Genomic DNA, 20,924 nt, shown 5'->3' with positions numbered 1-20,924 from the left:
ACTCCATATAGATGAAAAGATTTTCCTCACATTTCCTTGAACCATTCTGCTCCTTTCTTTAAATCTATACCCCTGGTCACTGATCCCTCAACCGAGGAAAAAGTTTCTTTCTGCCTACCCTGTCTTTGCCCCTCATAATTTTGTACATCTCAATCATGTTGCCTCGCAATCTCCTCTATTCCAGTCAACTCCAATCTGTCCAATCTCTCTTCATAACTAAAACTCTTCAGCTGAGACAACACCTTGGTCATGACATGAGGTTATATTGGCACAAGGTAACACTAATGTCTAAAGCAGACACTGGTTGGTGTGTTGACAACACTGATATATGGATGTTAGTCCATATCTGGAATCCTAGGTTAATTGTTTTATCTCAGAGTTCTGGAATATTTCCACTTCACTGCTCAGATTTACAGCACTGATCCCAAAGTGCTATTACCTCGTTGACCAATTACATTTGCAGCTGTTTGAAGATGCAAGTGATGGCGATAGTTTGCAAATAAAAAAAATACTGCTTCAACTGTGACTCAATAGATGGCAGCCTCATCTCCTGGTTGTGAATTCAGTACCATCCTGAATACTGTATTTGGAGTAGCATATAAACTAGGCTGACAATCCAAATAGATTATTGAGGGAGCACAGTATTGTCACAGGTGACTTTCATATGTCCCTGGCACTCTGCAATCCCACAACACAATTCAAATAGAGTCAGGAAGGTATCCCAGTCTTCTAACCTCTCAACCAACATCACCAAAAAAACATAATCTTGTCATTATCACAACATTGTTTGTGGCTGCTGCATTTCCTACAATTTTGGCTTTACTTCAAAATCACTTCATTGGGCAGGAGTATTTCAAGGCATTGCAAGATTATAAGAAGGTATGGTATAAGTGCAAGCTTTCTTTTCTCCCAACATAGCAACTGAAAAGTGGAAAAATCAGAAAGTCAGGCAGCATCCGAGCAGCAGGAGAGTAGATATTTTGGGCATAAGCCCTACCTGATGAAGGGCCTATGCCTGAAATATCAATTCTCCAGCTCCGAGGATGCTGCCTGACCTGCTGTGCTTTTCCAGCGCCACTTTTCGACTTTGACTCTCCAGCATCTGCAGTCCTCACTTTCTCAAAGCGACTGAAAAACAGCCCTAAATCCAGGGACACTATCTACTTCAAAAGAAATGTGAAGGTTACAATTTGCATGACTGCAGAGTGACACACAAAAGCAGGTGTATTGTCAGGTTGACAGAATCACACAGCACTGTCCTGTAATTTGTGCTTTACAGAAACAAAACATTATTGGCCTTTACCACAACTGTCACAGGACAACATGTTCTCTAAAGTATCACTCCCTCATTTCATTACAAGTACATTTCAATTGTGATCTACGATAGAAACTTTCTTAAAAGTTTAACAAGAAATAAACATTGTGATTATATGAAGTTACTGAACTGGTTTAGCCAGTTCAGAATATTGTAATCGGTTTATTTAAATGGGAATGTCACCACTGTGATTTAAATTAAAACTAATCTCGCACTCTGACAAAGACTTTATGCATCGACAAATTATACAGCAAAGAAGGCCATTCAGCCCAATGTGTCTATATCAGCTCTTTCAAAGAGTAACCCAATTAATCTCACTCCTTTCTTCCTTCTTCATTGCTCTGCATGTTTCTTTTAATGAAAGAATGCTTCAAGAGACTTGAACATGCTTTAGGTTTTTCTGATGTGAATCTTTGTTATATTTATGTAAATAATGCAATTTCATAGAAGGAAAACCAAAAAGCTGTTTCAAAATGGCCGCAATCCTCAGGGATAAGGTGACCAAAGGCCTGACTTTGGAAAAACGCCATTTCTAAAGAGCTGTTAAGACAAAGCCTTGGTCAAGGTTTATTCATGAGTTACGCAAAGACATCATGTGCACTACCATAGTGGTGGTGTATGTCCTAGTGTAATGCTCAAGTTGTTGACTTTTTTATTTATTCATGGGACCTGAGGGTCACTGGCTGGGCCAGCATTTATTGCCTATTCCTAGTTGCCCTTTAGAAGGTGGTGGTGAGCTGCCTTCTTGAATCGCTGCAGTCCATGTACTGTAGGTTGACCCACAATACCAGTAAGGAGAGAATTCCAGGATTTTGAACCAGCAACAATGAAGGAACAGTGATATATAAGATATAGGAAAAGCATTAGGTCAATTAGTCCAACAGCTCTGCTCTGCCACAGGTTACATGCTAGTCAATTCTATTGTCCTACCATCTCACCATAAGCTGTGATCCCTTTCTTAATCAAGAACTTATCTATCTCTATCTTAAAATCAATGACTTGGCCTCCACAACCTTCTGTGGTAATAAGTTAATCATTTTCACCAATCTCTAGCTGAAGAACTCCCTCCTCATCTCAGTTCTAAGGGGTCACTCTGAGGTTGTGCCTTCGGTCCTAGTCTTTTCTATCGTGGAAACAACTTCTGCACATTCACTCTATACAGGTCTATCGGCATTCTGTAAGTTTCAGTCAGATCCCCCCAATTCTTCTAAATTCCATCAAGTACAGACCCAGTTCTCAGTTCCTCCTCATATGACAAGCCCTTCATCCATGGGATCATTCTTGTAAATCTCCGTGGGGCCCCCTCCAATGACAGCACATCCTTCCTTAAATATAGGGTCCAAAACTGCTCACAATAGTCCAAATGCAGACTGACCAGAGCCTTACACAGCCTCAGCAGTACCTCTCTGCTCTTGAATTCTAGACCACTGAAAACGAACACTAGAATTGCATTTGCCTTCCTAACTGCCAAATGAACTTGCATGTTAACCTTAAGAGAATCCTGAACTGGGTCTCCTAAGTCCCCTTGTGCTTCACATTTACAAAGTCTTTCCCCAATCAGAAAATAGACTATGCCTCTATTCTTTGCTCCAAAGTGCATTACCTCACGCTTACCCACATTGTATTCCATCTGCCACTTCTCTGCCCACTCTCCCATCCTGTCCAAGTGCTCCTACAACCTCACCAGTTCCTCCACTTTACCTACCGCTCCACTTAGATTTGTGTCATCTGCAAACTTATTAACAATACCTTAATTTCCTTCATGCACATCATTAATGTCTTAAATGAATTGTCATGGTCCCAGCACTGATCCTTGCGGAACTCTGCTAGTCACCAGCTTCCATCCTGAAAAATACCCCTTTATTCCTACTCCCTGCCTTCTGTCAGTCAGCCAATCCTCTATCCATGCCAATACCTCGCTACTAGCACCTTGGGCTCTTATCTTATTTAGCTGTTTCCTGTGTGGCATCTTGTCAAAGGCCTTCTGGAAACACAAATAGATTGCATTCATCAGCTCTCCTTTGTCGAACTTGCTTCTTACCTCCTCAAAGAATTCTAACAGATTTGTCAGTCATGACCTCCCCTTGTAGAAGGCGTGCTGACTCCATCCTCTCTTACCATGCATTTCCAAGTAACTCCGCAATCTCATCCTTAATAATGGGCTCTGAAATCTTACCAACGACTGAGGTCAGGCCGACTGGCCTACAGCAACCAACCTTCTGCCTCACTTCCTGTCTTCTTAAACAGGGGTGTTATATTAGCCACTTTCCAGTCCTCTGGGATTCTTCCTAACTCCAGTGATTCCTGACAAATCATGATCGATGCCTCTACAATCTCCTCAGCTATCTCCTTTAGAACTCGGGGGCATAATCCATCTTGTCTGGGTGATGTATTCACCTCCAGACCTTTTAACTTGCTCAGAGCCTTCTCCTTAATGATGGTCACTACACTCACCTCTATCCCCTAAATCCCTTGAAGTTCTGATATGCTACTAGTGTCTTCCATCAAGAAGACTGATCCAAAGCACTAATTCAGTTCCTCCATGATTTCTTTGTTCCTCATTACTACTTCTCCAGCCTCATTTTCCAATGATCTAATATCCACTCTTGCCTCTCTCTTATCTTTAGTACATCTAAAACAACATTTGCAATCTTCTTTTATATCACTAGCTAGATTACTCTCACAATACACCATCTCCTCTCTTATTGCTTTTTTAGTTATTCTCTTCTGAGTTTTTAAAGGCTTCACAATCCTCTGGCTTCCCACTAATTTTCATCACATTATGTGCTTTTTCTTTTGCTTTTCTGCTGTCCCGGATTTCCCTTGACAGTCATAGTTACCTCATCCTCCCCTTAGTATGTTTCATCTTCTTTAGGATTAATTTCTGCTGTGTCTCCCAAATAATAAGAAACTCCTACCATTGTTGCTCCACTATCTAGGCTGCCCTTCCAATCAATTCCGGCCAGCTCCCTCCTCATGTCTTTGTAGTTACCTTTGTTCAAGTGTAATACAATCACATCCAATTTCACCTTCTCCCTCCCAAACTGCGGGGTGAATTATGGTCACTGCCTCCGAGATGTTCCTTCATCTTCAACTCCCTAATTAACTCTGCCTCACTATCACCAAATTCAATATTGTCTTTTTCCAGTGGGCTCGACCACAAGTTTTCTGAAAAACAAATCTAGTCGACATTCCACAAATTACTTTTCTTGGGATCTGCTACCAACCTTATTTTCCGAGTCCACCTGCATATTGAAATTGTTCATAATGATTGTAATGGTATTGTAATGGTGTCTTATTGCATGCCTTTTCCACCTCCTGACTTATTTTCTGCCCCTGGCTACTGCCTGGAGGCCTGTACATCAGGGTCTTCTTTATCTTTGCGGTTCCCCAACATTATCCACACGGATTTTACACCTTCGGACCCTGCATTGCTTCTTGCTATTTATTTGATTTCATTTCTAACTAATAAGGCAGCTATGTCCCACGTGCCCATCTGCCTGTCCTTTCAACAGAATATGTATCCTTGGATATTCAGTTCCATGATCACCTTACAGCCACAGCACTGTAATATTTACATCTTACCTGCTAATTCCAATAAGTGCTTCAAGCTTATTTACCTTTTTTCATATACGACATGCATTTAAGTATAGTCTTGCACTGCCTGCCTGCTTACTCATAGGTGTCCCCTTGTCTGTTGTGCCTGAAGTTAGATTCCTGCATCTTTTCACACTCTTTGTCCAATCACTTGTTCTGGAAACTTTAATCACCTCTGCTGAGTCCTCTCCCCCTTTCCACAATTATTCTAAGTCAAGATGGCGAATGGCTTGGAAGGGAACTTGCAGGGGATGATGTTCCCATGTATCTGCTGCCCTTGTCCTTCTAGATGGAAGTGGTTGTGGGTTTGGAAGGTGCTGTCTGAGGATCTCTGGTGAATGCCAATCTAAATAAAATGATATTGTTTCTTCATCAATATCTGCTTTTTGTTTAAAGTACTACACTGGAATCTACACAACTGGAAAGATTCCAAGTTCAAACAGCTTTCAGCCAAGACCACAGTTATAACTCACCTCAATCCACCGAGGTTGGATAGAATCAGCCCTTGTTCCTCTGCCCCACCCAAGCATATGAATGCTATGGCCCAGAGTGACCATTTAGTTCAATTCCTGAAGGCAATCAAAATCCATGAGACAGCATCAGTGAGTGCCTTCAGTTGAGGAAGACTGGAAACTAGAGTGATCGGAAATGAAAACAATTATATTGTGGCAACAATTCAAGATTATTCAGCATGGCCTTGTGTGTAAGTGATTTCAATTAATCTGCTGACAGCAATTTACTCTGACCAAGGTTTAAATTTTCCAGCAATGGACTGTAATTACAATGGAATAAAGGCAGAATAAGCAAATAATCCATCCAACTCTGTGAAATATGGTATTTCAAAACAGATGTTTTAAATGTAATTTTCATAAAAGGATTTATAAACACACACTTCATACACGCACGCATACATCCATCAACCACAACATAGTAGTTAAATGAGTAAATAACTTTCCCTATACAAATTGTAAATTACATATGGTTCACAAAAGAAAATGTAACTTGCTAACTCAGACTCACAACCTGATATCAACAAACTAAAAAAGAATTATAAGTATTGGCAAAAATAACACGACAAAGACTACTTCTAAAGGATCTGCACCACTTAAGCCGATAACACTACACTCATGATCGAAAACATTGTCCATCTTCAAATATTCATGCCAAGTGGCAAAGGGGGTCATCTATAACTCAAAACATTATCTGCTATTTGGAAATCATCAGTATATTGCTTGATACCAGGTATAGTGGTAGGTCATTATACAGCAGCTCATTTGAGACCAATAATCCAAAGATTATGATTCATCACAGTTCCAGAAGTCAGAGAAGAGATTGCAAGTCTTAAGCAAAAAGCAGATAGATCTAAATCTGTAACAAAGACTGAATTATTTGCCTGCCTGACTTAATACCCAAATGTGTTTGCAGCATACACAGCAGGTGGTATCACTGTTCAATTCCCAAAACCTTCTGTGATTTAAAGATTCAACGCATAATCAAAGTTGGACATTTAGCAATTAGCTAACCAACCCACTTCATTTGGCTTGTTGACCACATATATAAAACTATGATCGAGGGACAAAAAGCATAGAAGGTGGGTCACTAACACCAATGCTTCACTGGAGGCTCACTAATGATGTTACCTAGTATGGTGATGAAACGTCTGAAAACAAACCTTCCAGCTCAGTGAGCAAATGTACATCCACAAAAAAGCATATTGGCTTAGCTTGCTGATGACAGGAAAGTAGGTTGTCATAAGAATCTACATGGAGATTTTGATTGGTTAAATGAATGGGCAAAAAAAAAATTGGTAGATAGAGTACAATGTTGAAAAATGTGAACTTGTCTATTTTGGTAGGAAGAATTGAAATAGATATATAGAGACTTTGCAGATCTCTACCATATACAAAGGACCTGGGGATTGTGGTGCATGAATCACAAAAAGTTGGTAAGCAGGTATAGGAAGTGATTAGACAACAAATAGTATCTTGGTGTTTTACTGCTAGATGAAAGTCGGAAAGTATTGCCATAATTGTACAAGGCTTAGGAAGTCCATAATTGGAATACAGCATTGTTTTGCTGTCCTCGCTTAAAGCAATGGATAGTTGCATTAAGAAGTTAGTTCAGAGAAGGTTTACTTGACTGATTCCTGGGGGGGGGGAAGGAGTTGAGGAAAGATTGGTCCTATACCCAATAAAGTTTAGATGAATGACAGGTGACCTTATTGAAGCATGTAAGACGCTGAAGGGACTTCACACATTCGATGTTGAGAAGATGTCTTCCCTTATGGGGGAATCTAGAGCCAGGATATAAACATTGGGTGTCTCCCATTTAAGATTGAGACAAGAACCTTTTTTTTCCTCTTAGAGAGTCATTCATCTGTGGATGTCCTCCACTGAAGCAGCAGAGAGTGTGTCATAAAGTATATTTTTGATTGACAAGACAGCCAAGGGTAACGTGCAGGAAAATGCAGTTAAAGCCACAATCAGATCAACCATGATCTCTTTGAATGACTGAATAGGCTCAGGGGAGCCAAATAGCCTACTCATACTCCCAATTCTTGTGTGCTTGTGAAGGCATTTATTTTGCTTAAAATATTTAAATGTCTGAAATATCTCAATTGGAACACCCCTTAATCTTTGACACTCAAGGGAATACAAATATAGTCTATGCAACCTGCTTTCTTAACTCAACGCCATAGCCGTGGCTTCACTCTGGTGGGACTGTTCAGAAACACTTCCAAATCCACTGCTCCTTCCTCAGATGGGATGCACAGACTGACCCCAGCACTCTAAATGTACCCTAACTGGAGACTTACATAACTGTACCAAAGTTCCACCTCAGTATTTAGTTTACTCAAGATACATGCTAACAATCTGTAACTTTTATAGCAAAGTTAAATAGATTCTTAATTATCAAGGGGATAAACGATGAATGGGGATATGCAGGAATGTACAGTTGAGGTTAAAATCAGATCAGCCATCATCTTGTTGAAAGACGAAGCAGGCTAGAAAGGCCAAGCGGCCTAATCTTGTTCCTTGTTCCTATGTTCATATCAGAATTATTTTTAAATTATTATTTTCTCCCTGTACACTATTTTGCTCAGGATTATTAGTGCTTTGTATGTAAACGTCTTCCCGTACATGCCCACAGGATGACTGTTGGGTGAAACCAGGCAATTTAATATTCTGTAAATTTCACAGAACTGTAGACCATGTCCTCTGTGGACATACAGAGGCTGCAAGACCATTTTGGGTGCCAGTCTAACAATGCACAAAGGACAGCCCATACTGATAGCATAGAGATTATCAGCCCATAGCAAAGAGATTATCAACCACAGTTTTAACAAGCTGTGCATCTAAGATGGACAGTTTATAACAAATACTGCCGATTCCTTCTGCCCAATGTTGTCATCTTCTCACCCGATAGGAAAATCTTCCATTGCAGGGAGCAGCCTTGCTACCTCTGAGCCTTAAGTTTCTAATTTGAGATCTACCTCAGGACTTAATAACCACAAAGGTGCATTCTTAATGCAACTCATCAGTTTGACATTCAATGTTCAAATCCTTCGAATGGCAGCAATAGAAGTGGGAGAGACATCTGGTCAGTCACGCTTCATGCAAAGTGACATCAATCACATTGCGGCCTCTGGTTTCTGGGAGAAACAAGCTGTGGAAAATGGACATTTTTCCAGCTTTATCTCTCTCCCGCCTCTCCAGACACAGGACATCTTCTCTGTCTGCATGCATTTTATTGGCCTCATCAACAGAGTCTCTTTAAACATCGCTCATAATGTTGAAAAAGAAAGACTTGCCTTTCCACAACAATCAGATACCTTACAGCACTTTAGAACAACAAAGTATTTTTTGAAGTATCATCACTGTTGTAGAATCACAGAACCCCTACAGTGTGCTAGCAGGCCATTCAGCCCATCGAGTACACACCGACCCTCTGAAGAGCATCCCACTCAGGCCTGGCATTTTCCACGGCTAATTCACCTAATCTACACATCCCTGCACACCAAAGGCAATTTAGCTTTGACAATCCACCTAACCAGCACATCTTTGGAGGAAACCAGAGCACCTGGAGGAAACCCACACAGACGCTGGGAGAATACGCAAACTCACACAGACAGTCACCCAAGGGTGAAATTGAACCTGGGTCCCTAGCACTGTGAAGCAGCAGTGGTACTACTGTGCCGCCCTGTGATGTCGGAAATATCACAGCTAATTTTGCTCAGCCAACCCCCACAAACAGCAATATGATGATGGCCAAATAATCCCTATTTTGTAAATATTAAAGACAACATTCAGCTCCTGCTTCACTACAGTCTGGGTCCAAGTATGGGGTAAAAACAATGACTGCAGATGCTGGAAACCAGATTCTGGATTAGTGGTACTGGAAGAGCACAGCAGTTCAGGAAGCATCCAAAGTGCAGCGAAATCGACGTTTCGGGCAAAAGCCCTTCATCAGGAAACAAGGGCCTGAACTCCAGATGTGAGGTAAGAATGGCTGTCCTTAACGTTTAACCAAATATAGCATCAAGGAGCCCTATCAATCCTGCAGCCAATGGGAACCCGGGAAAACTCTTTACTAATTGATGTCTTTCCTGACACAAAGGAAGATGGTTGTGGTCATTGGCGGTCAATTATTTCAGCTCTAGGACCCCTCCGTGGGAGTTCCTCAGAACAACATGCTAGGCCCAAACATCTTCAGCTTCTTCACCAATCAGTTTCCCTGCTCCATGAAGGTAGGAGATAGGGATGTTCGCTGATGACTGCACAATGTTCATCATCATTCATGTCTCCTCAGACACTGAAGCAGACCATGTCAAAATGCAGCAAGACTTGGACAATATCCAGGCTTGGGTTCACCCAAGTGGCAAGCGACATTCATGTCACAGAAATGACCATCGCCTGGACGAATGCAGCTCCAGCAATACTCAAGGAGTTTGACACCATCCCAGAAAAAGCAGCCCCTAGATTGGCACCTACCGCCTTCAACAGTCATACCCTTCATTAACAATGCACTGTGTCTGCAGTGTGTACCATCTCCAACGTGCACTGCAGTAATCTACCAAAGTTCCTCCAATGCCTCCTTCCAAACCTACAACCTCTTCCCACCTTGAAGAGAAGCAGATAGGTTGGAACACCACCACTTACCTGTTCCCCTCCATGTAGCACACAAGTGGCATTTCTTCAATGTCGCTGGGCGAAAAATCTGGAAATCATTTCTGAACAACACGGAGGGTCCACCTACACCACCAAACAGCAGAGGTTCAATTTGGAACTTGCACATGGTCTTCTCTAGGGCTTACATACAGGGATGGCCAATAAATGTTGGTCTAGTCAATGAAGCCAATAGTCTATCAACAATTTTTTTTTTGTAATTCCAAGGGATACAGGATAATGCAGGAAAATGTTGTTGATGTTGAAGATCGACAATTATCTAGTTCAAGTGTGGAGCCAGCTCCAGGAGTTGAAGTGTCTGCTAATATTCAATGTTTCTAATCCCTTCTTGAAATATTATTTGATGAACATTCACTGGTTAGGATTTAACTCTATGCTCTTCATTAAACTCAATGTTATATCTACCTGAGTCAAACATCTCACCTTTGGTCACACAAAGCTCCCTCAGCTGCTGCATTAGGGTGGACAAAGTTAAAAATCACCCAACACCAGGTTATAGTCCAACAAGTTTATTTGGAAGCACTAGCTTTAGGAACGCCGCTCCTTCACCAGGTAGCTGTGGAGCAGGACCATAAGACACAGAATTTATAGCAAAAGATTTAAGTTGCATGACACTAATATTTTACTATAAATTTTGAGTCTTAATGGCCTGCTCCACAGCTACCTGGTGAAGATGCGTCGCTCCGAAAGCTAGTGCTTCCAAATAAACTTGTTGGACTATAACCTGGTGTTGTGTGATTTTTAACTTTGTCCACCCCAGTCCAACACCGGATCCTCTCCACCATGGCTACATTAGGATGCCAGCCTTAATGTTTTTTGTCTGTCACTCACCTCAGTGGGCTAACTACTGAACTACCTCAGAGCCAGAGGCATCAGGCTATTCGACTGCGTGGGGCATCGCTGCCTGAGACCACTCGGCCCCGGGGTTATCGGAAAAAGATACGTTTTGAATTGCTGTCCCCACCCCACTCAGTCGCACAAACGGGGGGAGGGGGGAGGGAATAAACAAAAGGTCAGCATCCAAAACAAGACCCTCCACCCCCAGTCCAGCAGAGAGCAGGAACTGAAGCTTGGACTGTTAGCTCCATTCATGTAGCACCTACACAGTTCACATTCCAGGCCAGTAGGGTTCGATGCCCAGCTCCCCACCTTCTACAGCCAACCACTCTGTCTCTCACTCTCTCTACATTCTGCAACCAAACGAAACCAGCCAGGGATATTAAAATGCAGCTGGTGTGTGCTATGAAGCTGCTGGACAGGGGGGTCTGCAAACAAAGATCAGTGTCTACCAAACCGACTGAGGCTGAGAGGGGAGAGACATACAAAATTGGGATTCGTCTGACGTGTAATCCCGGTTCAGAGGCAGGCAGTTTCTGGCAGAAGGAGGGCACTTCCTAAAGACCCCGTAAACAGTAGCAATGGGAAACAAAAGAGCCGCCGATAGCTTTCCTTCGCTCGGAATGCAAGCAAAGCTAACCAGCCCGAACAGTTACCGGAGTGGAGGTGTTAAAACAGATCAATGCAGTACACAGCAAGTGCCCCTTACCCTATCATCGTCCCCGTCCCTTTCAGCTCGGTGCTGAGTGCTAAGATAGCACTGAGTTCTCTCCCTTTGCCTGCGCTACCTCTCGGGTCTGTGCCTCTCTCTCTCTTTCTCTGCACACCGAGGCTCGGTGCGCTGAGTTCCTCTCGCTTTCTTTCCTTCTCCCCAAGCGCACGCAGCCAGTCTTGTGTCTGCAGTGTCCCAGACTGTACACTGAGTGTCTCTCTCTCTCACACACACACACACACACACAGACAGCAAGTCTCAGTGTTTCTGCAATGTGCGAGTCTTCTTACCCCAGACTGCATGTCCCCCTCTCTGCATCTTTTCTCAGCCCTGCTCCTCCACAACCCGACCGTCTCACTAGTTTCCCCCCCACCCCCACCTCCCGCGACTCCATGTCTGTAGTCTTATCTCTTGTCATATCTGCATCTCGTTGCTCAAGTCTTTTATATTTCTTCCTTTACATCCAGTGTTTCCTGATGAAAACAGATTAATTGTACTTTATCTATTTTACTCATTCTCTCCTTGATTTGCCTGTGTGTGTGTCTGTGAGTTTGTGTATGTGAGAGAGAGACTGTCTATGTGTGTATAACTGTGTGTGTGTGTGTGTAATATGGAGAGAGACAGAGAGAGAGACTGTCTATATGTGTATAACTGTGTGTGTGAGACTGTATGTGTATAACTGTGTGTGTGTGTGAGAGAGACTGTCTATATGTGTATAATTATGTGTGTGTGTGAGACTGTATGTGTGTGTGTGTGACTGTATGTGTATAACTGTGTCTGTGTGCATGTGTGTTGAGAGTGTGTGTGTCTTGGGCTCAGTCCCTGGGATCAAGCCATTGAATGGAAGGAATCCAGTTCTTACCTACATGATGGCCCCACTCACCACACATTGGGAGGGGGAGTGTTATGCCTCAACTCCTCTGACAAACTCCGCATGCTCTCATCTCCTTCACAGAACAGTCAGCAGTCTTCGCCCTCCTAAAGCCATCCCACATTCTTCCCCCACCCCTTCCTTCCTGATGGCACCACCTTCTGCCAGTGACCATGAGCTCCTCTGCCTGCAAGATGATGGGCAGACAAACAGGAACCAGTCTCCGCCACATCTTCATATTCAGCAAGAACACTGCCTTCAGAAGACTGACAGCAACAGACAGAGATACAGTAATGGAGGGTGGTTCAGGAACCAGAACCGTCCCTAAATTAGGGTAACTGCCCCGGTCTTTGGGGAACCCCTCACTGAGATCACAGACACTTGGGAGCAATTGCAAGCCCAGAGTCAGGATGACACAATATAACCTTTCCTTATTTGCAATTTGGTTTAGCTGAAAGCGGTAAAGTGCCATTACCATTAAATGCTGAATGGATGGAAAAGCTGGAGATCAGCTGGAGAGAACAGAGTCATACAATGTGATTTGACCCAGGGAGGGGTCCCCAAAGCAGGGACGGCTCTATCGGTAACACTGGCTGATTCGATAACATTGGGAAAGTGATGAATACTGAGAGATTCAGTAATATCGGGAGATTCAGCAATGCATTCAGTAACAGCTAAATTAATAATGCCGAGACACAGGACCAGTTTCAATAACACAGTTAGATTAATTACACTATTAGGTTCAATGACAGATTCAGTAACATTTCGGAATTGGTATCCTGTTAGATTAAAGGCAGAAAGGTGTCCTACATCATGATGAAAGAGCAATTCAGTGAGAGTCATATTGGATTAACTCTCCAAAATCAGATAAAATTCACCATCTGGCCTTTTATGTTTTTTATACCTATCAAAAGAGATAAATGGCTTCCGACAAGGGTGGGTATGTGTAACCTCTAAAGCTAAAGGCACTACCATTGTGTGGGATAGGCTTCCTTGACTTTTCCTGTCCATCATTGCTGCATGTTTTTGTGTTGATCCCTTAAAACTTACATTATCATGAACTCCATATCTTGATACTTGATTGAATTAACGAGGTGCAATACATAATATATATGAGGGTTATTACATATATGGAATGTATAGTCCTTGGGGGATTGATTTTGCAGTGTATTTATTTTACATTTGTTTTACTTCATCCTAAAACACAAGCCACTATTTGAAAAAAAAATCTTGAACAAAGTAATTTTCGTGTTGCAATTTCCATTTCCAAATGTCAAAGAGGCAGTGAAAGACATTAGGGGCAATCACAAGCCTTAAAACACGGGAGGGGAAAAGATCTTTAAACCCTTACCCAAAAAAATTGTGCGGTGAAGGGAGGTTACCCAAACTCTGCAGGCTTCAAGACAAGAGTGACTTGGACTGGGATACCTTCTTTAAAATCAACATCCTGGCACTTTCCCCTGCCACTGCAGGAACTGTACATCCATCAAAGTTTTACTTGCACATCCACTAATATCATTTATTGTATCCGTTGCTCCCGATGCGGTCTCCTCTACATTGGGGAGACTGGGCGCCTCCTAGCAGAGCGCTTTAGGGAACATCTCCGGGACACCCGCACCATTCAACCACACTGCCCCGTGGTCCAACATTTCAACTCCCCCTCCCACTCTGCCGAGGACATGGAGGTCCTGGGCCTCCTTCACCGCCGCTCCCTCACCACCAGACACCTGGAGGAAGAACACCTCATCTTCCGCCTCGGAATACTTCAACCCCAGGGCATCAATGTGGACTTCAACAGTTTCCTCATTTCCCCTTCCCCCACCTCACCCTGGTTCCAAACTTCCAGCTCAGCACTGTCCCCATGATTTGTCCAAACTTGTCCTACCTGCCTATCTCCTTTTCCACCTATCCACTCCAACCCTCTCCTCCCTGACCTATCACCTTCATCTCCTCCTCCCCCACTCACCTATTGTACTCTATGCTACTTTCTCCCCACCCTCTTCTAGCTTATCTCTCTACGCTTCAGGCTCTCTGCCTTTATTTGAAAGGCTTTGGCCCGAAATGTCGATTTAGCTGCTCCTTGGATGCTGCCTGAACTGCTGTGCTCTTCCAGCACCACTGATCCAGAATACCTTCTTTAAAGCCGTAAGACATTCAAAATGTAGGACATGTAAGAGAATGGATGGAGAGAAATAGGAGTTGTAACCAAAAGGATGTTCAGGCTTTTAAATAAAACAAGGGAAATAGGCAAAGCTAAGAACTTTAGAAGGATGCTTTTAAAGTTTAGGAATTAAACATGTGAAAACTCTAACCTCAAACCACTGATGGAGCATTTTCCATAATCTCAGCAATCCCAAAGACACACAGGGTCAACAACATACCTTTGAAGTTTTGTTTCAGTTGCAATTTAAGGAAAGACACCAACCAATTTGTATGCTGCACTGTCCCATAAATAGAAATATGATAAATTGTCATATAATTACTTTGGAGGTGGGAAGTGTCAGTTATTACTCTGGGAATACTATTTGCTGTTTAAATAACGCCATATTTTATCTTCACCTGACTGAGTCAGCTTAAAATCTTCCTAGATAGGCAGCACCAGCAGTAGAGAACTCCTGAACTATATGCTCAAATCTCTGGAGTAGGACTTGAACCCATGACCTTTTGACTTGGAGCTGAGAGCCAGGCCTGACAGTTGGGATGCAGAACCTGTCAGAGTGAGTGAAAGGAGGCTGGGAAAGGACTTATCTGTGAAGATAAGGATTTTTGATGAACAGCACTAAGAGATTATAATGATTCAATTCCGACAGTGTGGAAGCTGGCTGTTTAACTCATCAAGATCACAGTGACCGTCCAAAGAGCATCCCACCAGAACCACCCCACTCCTCTCCCCCACCTTTTTCCTATAACCCTGCAATTTCCTTGGCTAATCCACCTAGTATGCACATCATTGAACTATGGGGCAATTTAGCATGGCCAATCCACCCAACCTGCACATCTTTGGACTGTGGGACAAAGCCCACACAGACATGGGGAGATTGTGCAATCTCCACACAGCCGCCTTAGTGAGGAAATGAACCTGGGTCACTGGCAGCAGGGCGAGCCAACGAGCTGCCCAAAGATAATGTAGAATATGTATAAAGATAATATTAGTGAATTCTCGAAGGTATCAGTAAACATTAGAATAAGTGGGACTAAAGAATGAAAACATGGACTGCTCTGATGACAGCTTTGCACCCAGTCCTGTTTATATAGCAGCCTTCTCCAGAGATGTGCGTTTAATATTGACCTCTAATCTAATACAATAAACACAAATAAGCTTCTCTTGTCACCATGCTTATATTACTGCTTGTGTAGTAATTCAATACAGCACAGCGTTCCTATTTCCCAAGAGCACTCTGCCAGGAAACATTTGCTAATGGGATCATATATCCCATTAAACAGTGGGTGAAAACAACCATCTCCGTAAAAAAACTCACATTGTTTCACAACAGGGGCTGAAAAGTGTAAATGCAACGTTCCCAATTACCTCATAATTTCCAAATCTTCCTAAGTGAAGCTAACTGCACATTTCGAAGTTTTAATACTTTAAAACTGCTGATCAGAGGTGGCTTGTAAATGGAAATTGTGTGTCAAACCCTCCATTAGGTCATTAAGAGTAAAGTCAATTTTTGTTTGCTATCGCAATACTGGTCCAATATCAGAGCTCGAGTGAGCTATGAATTTCCTCCAGATAAGCATGAGACAGACTCCCAGGACAAACGCTGGATCCTCTTCACCAACTCCACCTTCTCCCCTGGCTACTATCTGAGACTGAATCGGACTGTGCAAACTTGGCATCCTGCTCAAACCTGAGCTGGGTTTCCAATTATTTATCCTCTCCACCACAAAGACGGCCAGCTCTCTAACATGCTCCAACCCTATTCCTTCCCCAGTCCACCCGCCATCATCACCTCCAGATTAAATTACCATAATACGTTTTGTAGCTGGCCTTTCATACTCACACATTATCAACTTTACGCAAAGCAAAAGAAGGCTGCTTTGCTCCTTTTCCAATCCAACTCATCGATTCAATCCTAATTGATTTACATCTTCTACCAGTCGCTCAATAACTCAAAAGTTTTCATCTTTCCATTTACACCCTTTCATGCTTTTACACTCAACACAACTTCCATTCCCTTCATTGACCCTGGGAGCCACCATATTGGTTGCAATACAGAAAGTGGTATTATCTATAGGCTCTTAATCTAGAGTCTCAGGTCATGGTTTTGGGAAAGATGGCAGAGCATGGAATATGAATTCAGTAAAAAAAATCTTGAACTAAAAGTCTAATGATGACTGTGAAACCATTTTCAATTGTTGGAAAAACCCATCTAGGTCACTAATATCCTTTGCAGAAGGAAACTGCCATCCTTACCTGGTTTGGCCTACACGTGACTTCAGACCCACAGCAACGTGGTTGATTCTTAACTGCTGTCTGGGGCAATTAGGGATGAACAATAAAACCTGGCCGAATCGACAATGTCTACGGCCTTTGAATGAATTTTTAAAAATTTCCTCATGCTCTGCAGTTCCCTCGGAATCCTTCCACTTCCCCCATCTATCCAATGCAGACATTTTGAACAAGCTAGATCTGTATCGACTGGAGTTTAAAAGAGAGCTGATCTTGTTGAAATATCCTGAGTGGGCTCAACAGGGTGGTGTGGAAAAGTTGTTTCCCCTTGTGGGAGAGTGTAGGTTCAGAGGGACATAAAATCTCAGAAGAAGAGTGAAAGAACTGCCCAGTGGCAGTCCCATTTGAAGTCACCTTTTATTTACCTGTGCTGAAAATGTGTTGCTGGAAAAGCGCAGCAGTTCAGGCAGCATCCAAGGAACAGGAAATTCGACGTTTCGGGCATAAGCCCTTCATCAGGAAAGGCTTCCTGATTCCTGATGAAGGGCTTATGCCCGAAACGTCGAATTTCCTGTTCCTTGGATGCTGCCTTCCTGATGAAGGGCTTATGCCCGAAACGTCGATTTTCCTGTTCCTTGGATGCTGCCTGACCTGCTGCACTTTTCCAGCAACACATTTTCAGCTCTGATCTGCCAGCATCTGCAGACCTCACTTTCTCCTTTTATTTACCCGTGTACAGTACACTGGCCGTGACCAGCCAGCTCAGAGTCAGTCCCCCTCAATTGAGGAGATTCTAAATCACCTGGTCATATATTTAATTTTCTTTTACTTTTTTTTAAATGGGGATTCGAATTTCCTGGTGATTTTTTTCCTAAACCATGACACTACCACCAATAGCAGCAGTGCTATCTCCTGCTTCATTTTTACTAAGGAGATTCAAATCTCCTGGTGATTTATTTCTTTTTTTTTCTAAACCCACACACAACTGCCAAACAGCAGCAGTGCTATCTCCTGGTTATATTGGTCAGCTAAGGCTTTCATGGCTGGTTCAGGTTAACAACCCTGATCAAGGATCTCATAGTCAACACGATCCAGCTAGTTCCAATCCCTACAAAGAGGCTATTTAAGGAGGGAGATGAGGAAGCATTTCATCTCTCAGACGGTAGTGAATCTGTGGAATTATTTACTACTGAGGGCTGCTGAGGCTGGATCATTAAGTATATTCAAGGCTGAGATAGACAGATTTTTAATCAATAAGGGAATGAGAGTTACAAGGAAAAGGCAGGAAAGTGGAGTTGAGGATTAGCTGGTCAACCATGACGTCATTTGAATGGCAGAGCAGATTTGATGGACTGAATGGCCTACTTTCACTGTCTTATGATCTTCCAGCCATGATCATTTGAAGGATGGTGCAGTCATCCTGCTCCCTAATTCATGTGCTCTTATGCTCTTTAATTTCACCTTTAAAATCCACTATTATAAGCAAGTATTCCATCTCTATCCTAACAAATCCCAAATTGGTTTAGTGACCCTTTCCTTCCACTTTGAGAATCACCTTAGGATGTCTGGTTTCTGAACACTATATAAATGCACTTGTTCTATTACATCCCACTGTTCCTACTCCCACTTTCACCGACATGAGATTTCATGATGACATTATCTTGTATGCAAGTTGAGATTTAGTTTTCCATTCTACAACTTTCTGTAAATGGACAGGGACTCGCTATGATTAATTGTCTTTAATATTGTGGTGAAGAGCTGACAGTTTTGAGAAATATATTAACTGAGAATTAGGAATGGGGTAGAACATTAGGTTCTTAACTCTATTCCACAAATCAAGCAATTCCAGGCTGATCAGCACCCCAGCTCCATTTGTCTACTTTTGTCCGACACGTCGATTTCGCTGCTCCTTGGATGCTGCCTGAACTGCTGTGCTCTTCCAGCACCACTAATTCAGAATCTGGCTTCCAGCATCTGCAGTCATTGTTTTTACCTACTTGTACTTTAACGTCAGTTAACCAACAAAATGGGCTATTTCAGTGTTAAAAATTTCATTTGTCAAAGAACCCACAGATGTCTGAGAAGGCTTGGAGTCTCAAACTTTACCATTCTTTGTATGGAAAAGTGTATCCTAACTACAATCTGAATTTTAGTTCTAACGTTTGGGTAACGTCTCTTTGTCCCTGATCTGCCCTGTCGTAGGAAATAGTTCTCATTACTTTCCCTATCAGATCCTGTTAACATTTAATTATATCTCACACAGTCAACCACCCCCAATCTCCATCTCTCAAGGGAATACAAGTCCATTTTAATACAATCTGTCCTCATAATTTAACTCTGTCAGCTCCAGTATTGTTCTGGCAAGTCTGTAATCTTCACCCCCTTCAAGATCAATATAGCTTTCCTGAACTGTGGTATTCAAAATGGAGTCTGACAAAGGCTTTACAATAACTGAATTATAACCTTTGCCCTCTCTATATATACCTTCATGCATTGTATTTCAGCACCTTTCAGGTAAAGACTAACATTCCATTCACATCTTTAATTGTGCATTATAACTGTTTGCTTTTAATGGTTTGAGTACTTGAATTTCCACTTGTCTATGCGCCACTACAGTTTATAGACCCTAACCATTTATAAAACACTTTGATTTGTCTTCTTTGGGTCCAAAATAGATGATCTCACACAGTTTTCTGTCAAAGTCTATTTGCTACAATTGTACCTATTCTCCTAATTTGAATTTTTTTCAAAATTCTTCACGCAATATGCTGATTACCAGCAAGAGCTGAAAATGTGTTGCTGGAAAAGCGCAGCACGTCAGGCAGCATCCAAGGAGCAGGAGAATCGACGTTTCAGGCATGAGCCCTTCTTCAGGAAGGCCAGAATTTGTTGTCCATTCCTATTTGTTGCAATTCAGTGACTTTCGAGATCATTTCAGAGGGCAGTTAGGTGTCAACCACATTGCTGTGGGTTTGGAGTCACATATGGACTGATCAATGATAGTTTCATGGTCACCATTACTGAAACTAATTCAATTTGATAATGATAATTCAATGATAATTGAATTTTAATTAGCTAATTGGTTAATTAATTAACTGAATTCAAATTCCACCCTGATAATGTCATTGCCATTACACCACTGAGTCCCCCATCTCACTTTGCAATTTCATGCTTCCATCTGTACTACTGACTGCATTCTCTTACATTTCATCTCCAGTCTTTGATATAAAGTCTCTTTATAAGTTATCAATAAATATTATGAAATGTTCATGACCGACAGTAGATTCCTGGGGTCCGTCACTTCTCATGGCCCAGAGAACATTTCCTTTATACAATACCCACCTTCTGGATGACCATATCAATGATATATCTTAATGATATTAAACACTGCCTCAAAAACCGTAACTCGCTTAGTCAAACATGAGTTGTCTGATCAAGCCATGTTGCATCCCTCTGATCAACCCATAAGTGTGCGGTTATTCCATCTATAAGGGCAGATTATAAAAGCTTGCTCAGCAATAATGTTAAGCAGTAAGTATCAGGTTGTGTGTTTAACTCCTCTTCAATATTGAAATGATATTAGTAAATCGCTGTTCTAATAGCACAACTTCCAAATTAAGTAAGAGCTGAAAGACTTACACAAACACTTTGACCTATTTATTTTAGCCCCCAGATTGTAAATCATCAAGTACAGCACATTTACATACTTTAAGTTCTATTATTTTCTCCATTATCTTTAGTCCAATTAGTGCTTCAATAGATTTATTTTTAGTTTCCCTTCTATCGATGATACTTCATCCGTGAGGAAAATAGATAGAACTTGTCCAATACTTCTCTTTTTAACTAGTCTCTTCCACGATTCAACCAATAAAGAGGACACTTATCAGATGTCATACCTTGACCATGCAGTGTTAATTCAATGCTCTCACAAGAGTGCAGCTCTTCCGAGATTTTCCATTGCCTAACTAATAATGTCAACACAAAGATTTGTTTTTTAAGAAGAGCTTCCATCT

General features: G+C 42.0%; 1 protein-coding gene across 4 annotated transcripts in view; it reads right to left on the bottom strand.

Annotated features, from left to right (window-relative positions):
• Positions 1 to 20,924, bottom strand: part of LOC132833450 (PH and SEC7 domain-containing protein 3-like) — a 439,179-nt gene that overhangs the window by 330,618 nt on the left and 87,637 nt on the right. The window contains exon 1 of one of the 4 annotated variants that reach the window (XM_060851750.1): positions 11,938 to 11,969. The exons of 2 other annotated variants lie outside the window; for them this stretch is intronic. In XM_060851750.1, coding sequence (XP_060707733.1) covers positions 11,938 to 11,949 — 12 coding nt within the window. In that variant the 5' untranslated portion in view covers positions 11,950 to 11,969. Of the gene's footprint in view, positions 1 to 5,385; positions 5,425 to 11,937; positions 11,970 to 20,924 lie in introns of those variants that run through there. One more of the 4 variants, XM_060851751.1, reaches the window with a different exon arrangement.

The sequence above is a fragment of the Hemiscyllium ocellatum genome, chromosome 36 (assembly GCF_020745735.1).
Source record: "Hemiscyllium ocellatum isolate sHemOce1 chromosome 36, sHemOce1.pat.X.cur, whole genome shotgun sequence".
Lineage (NCBI taxonomy): Eukaryota > Metazoa > Chordata > Chondrichthyes > Orectolobiformes > Hemiscylliidae > Hemiscyllium > Hemiscyllium ocellatum.
This window is presented reverse-complemented; position numbering and strand designations above follow the sequence as displayed.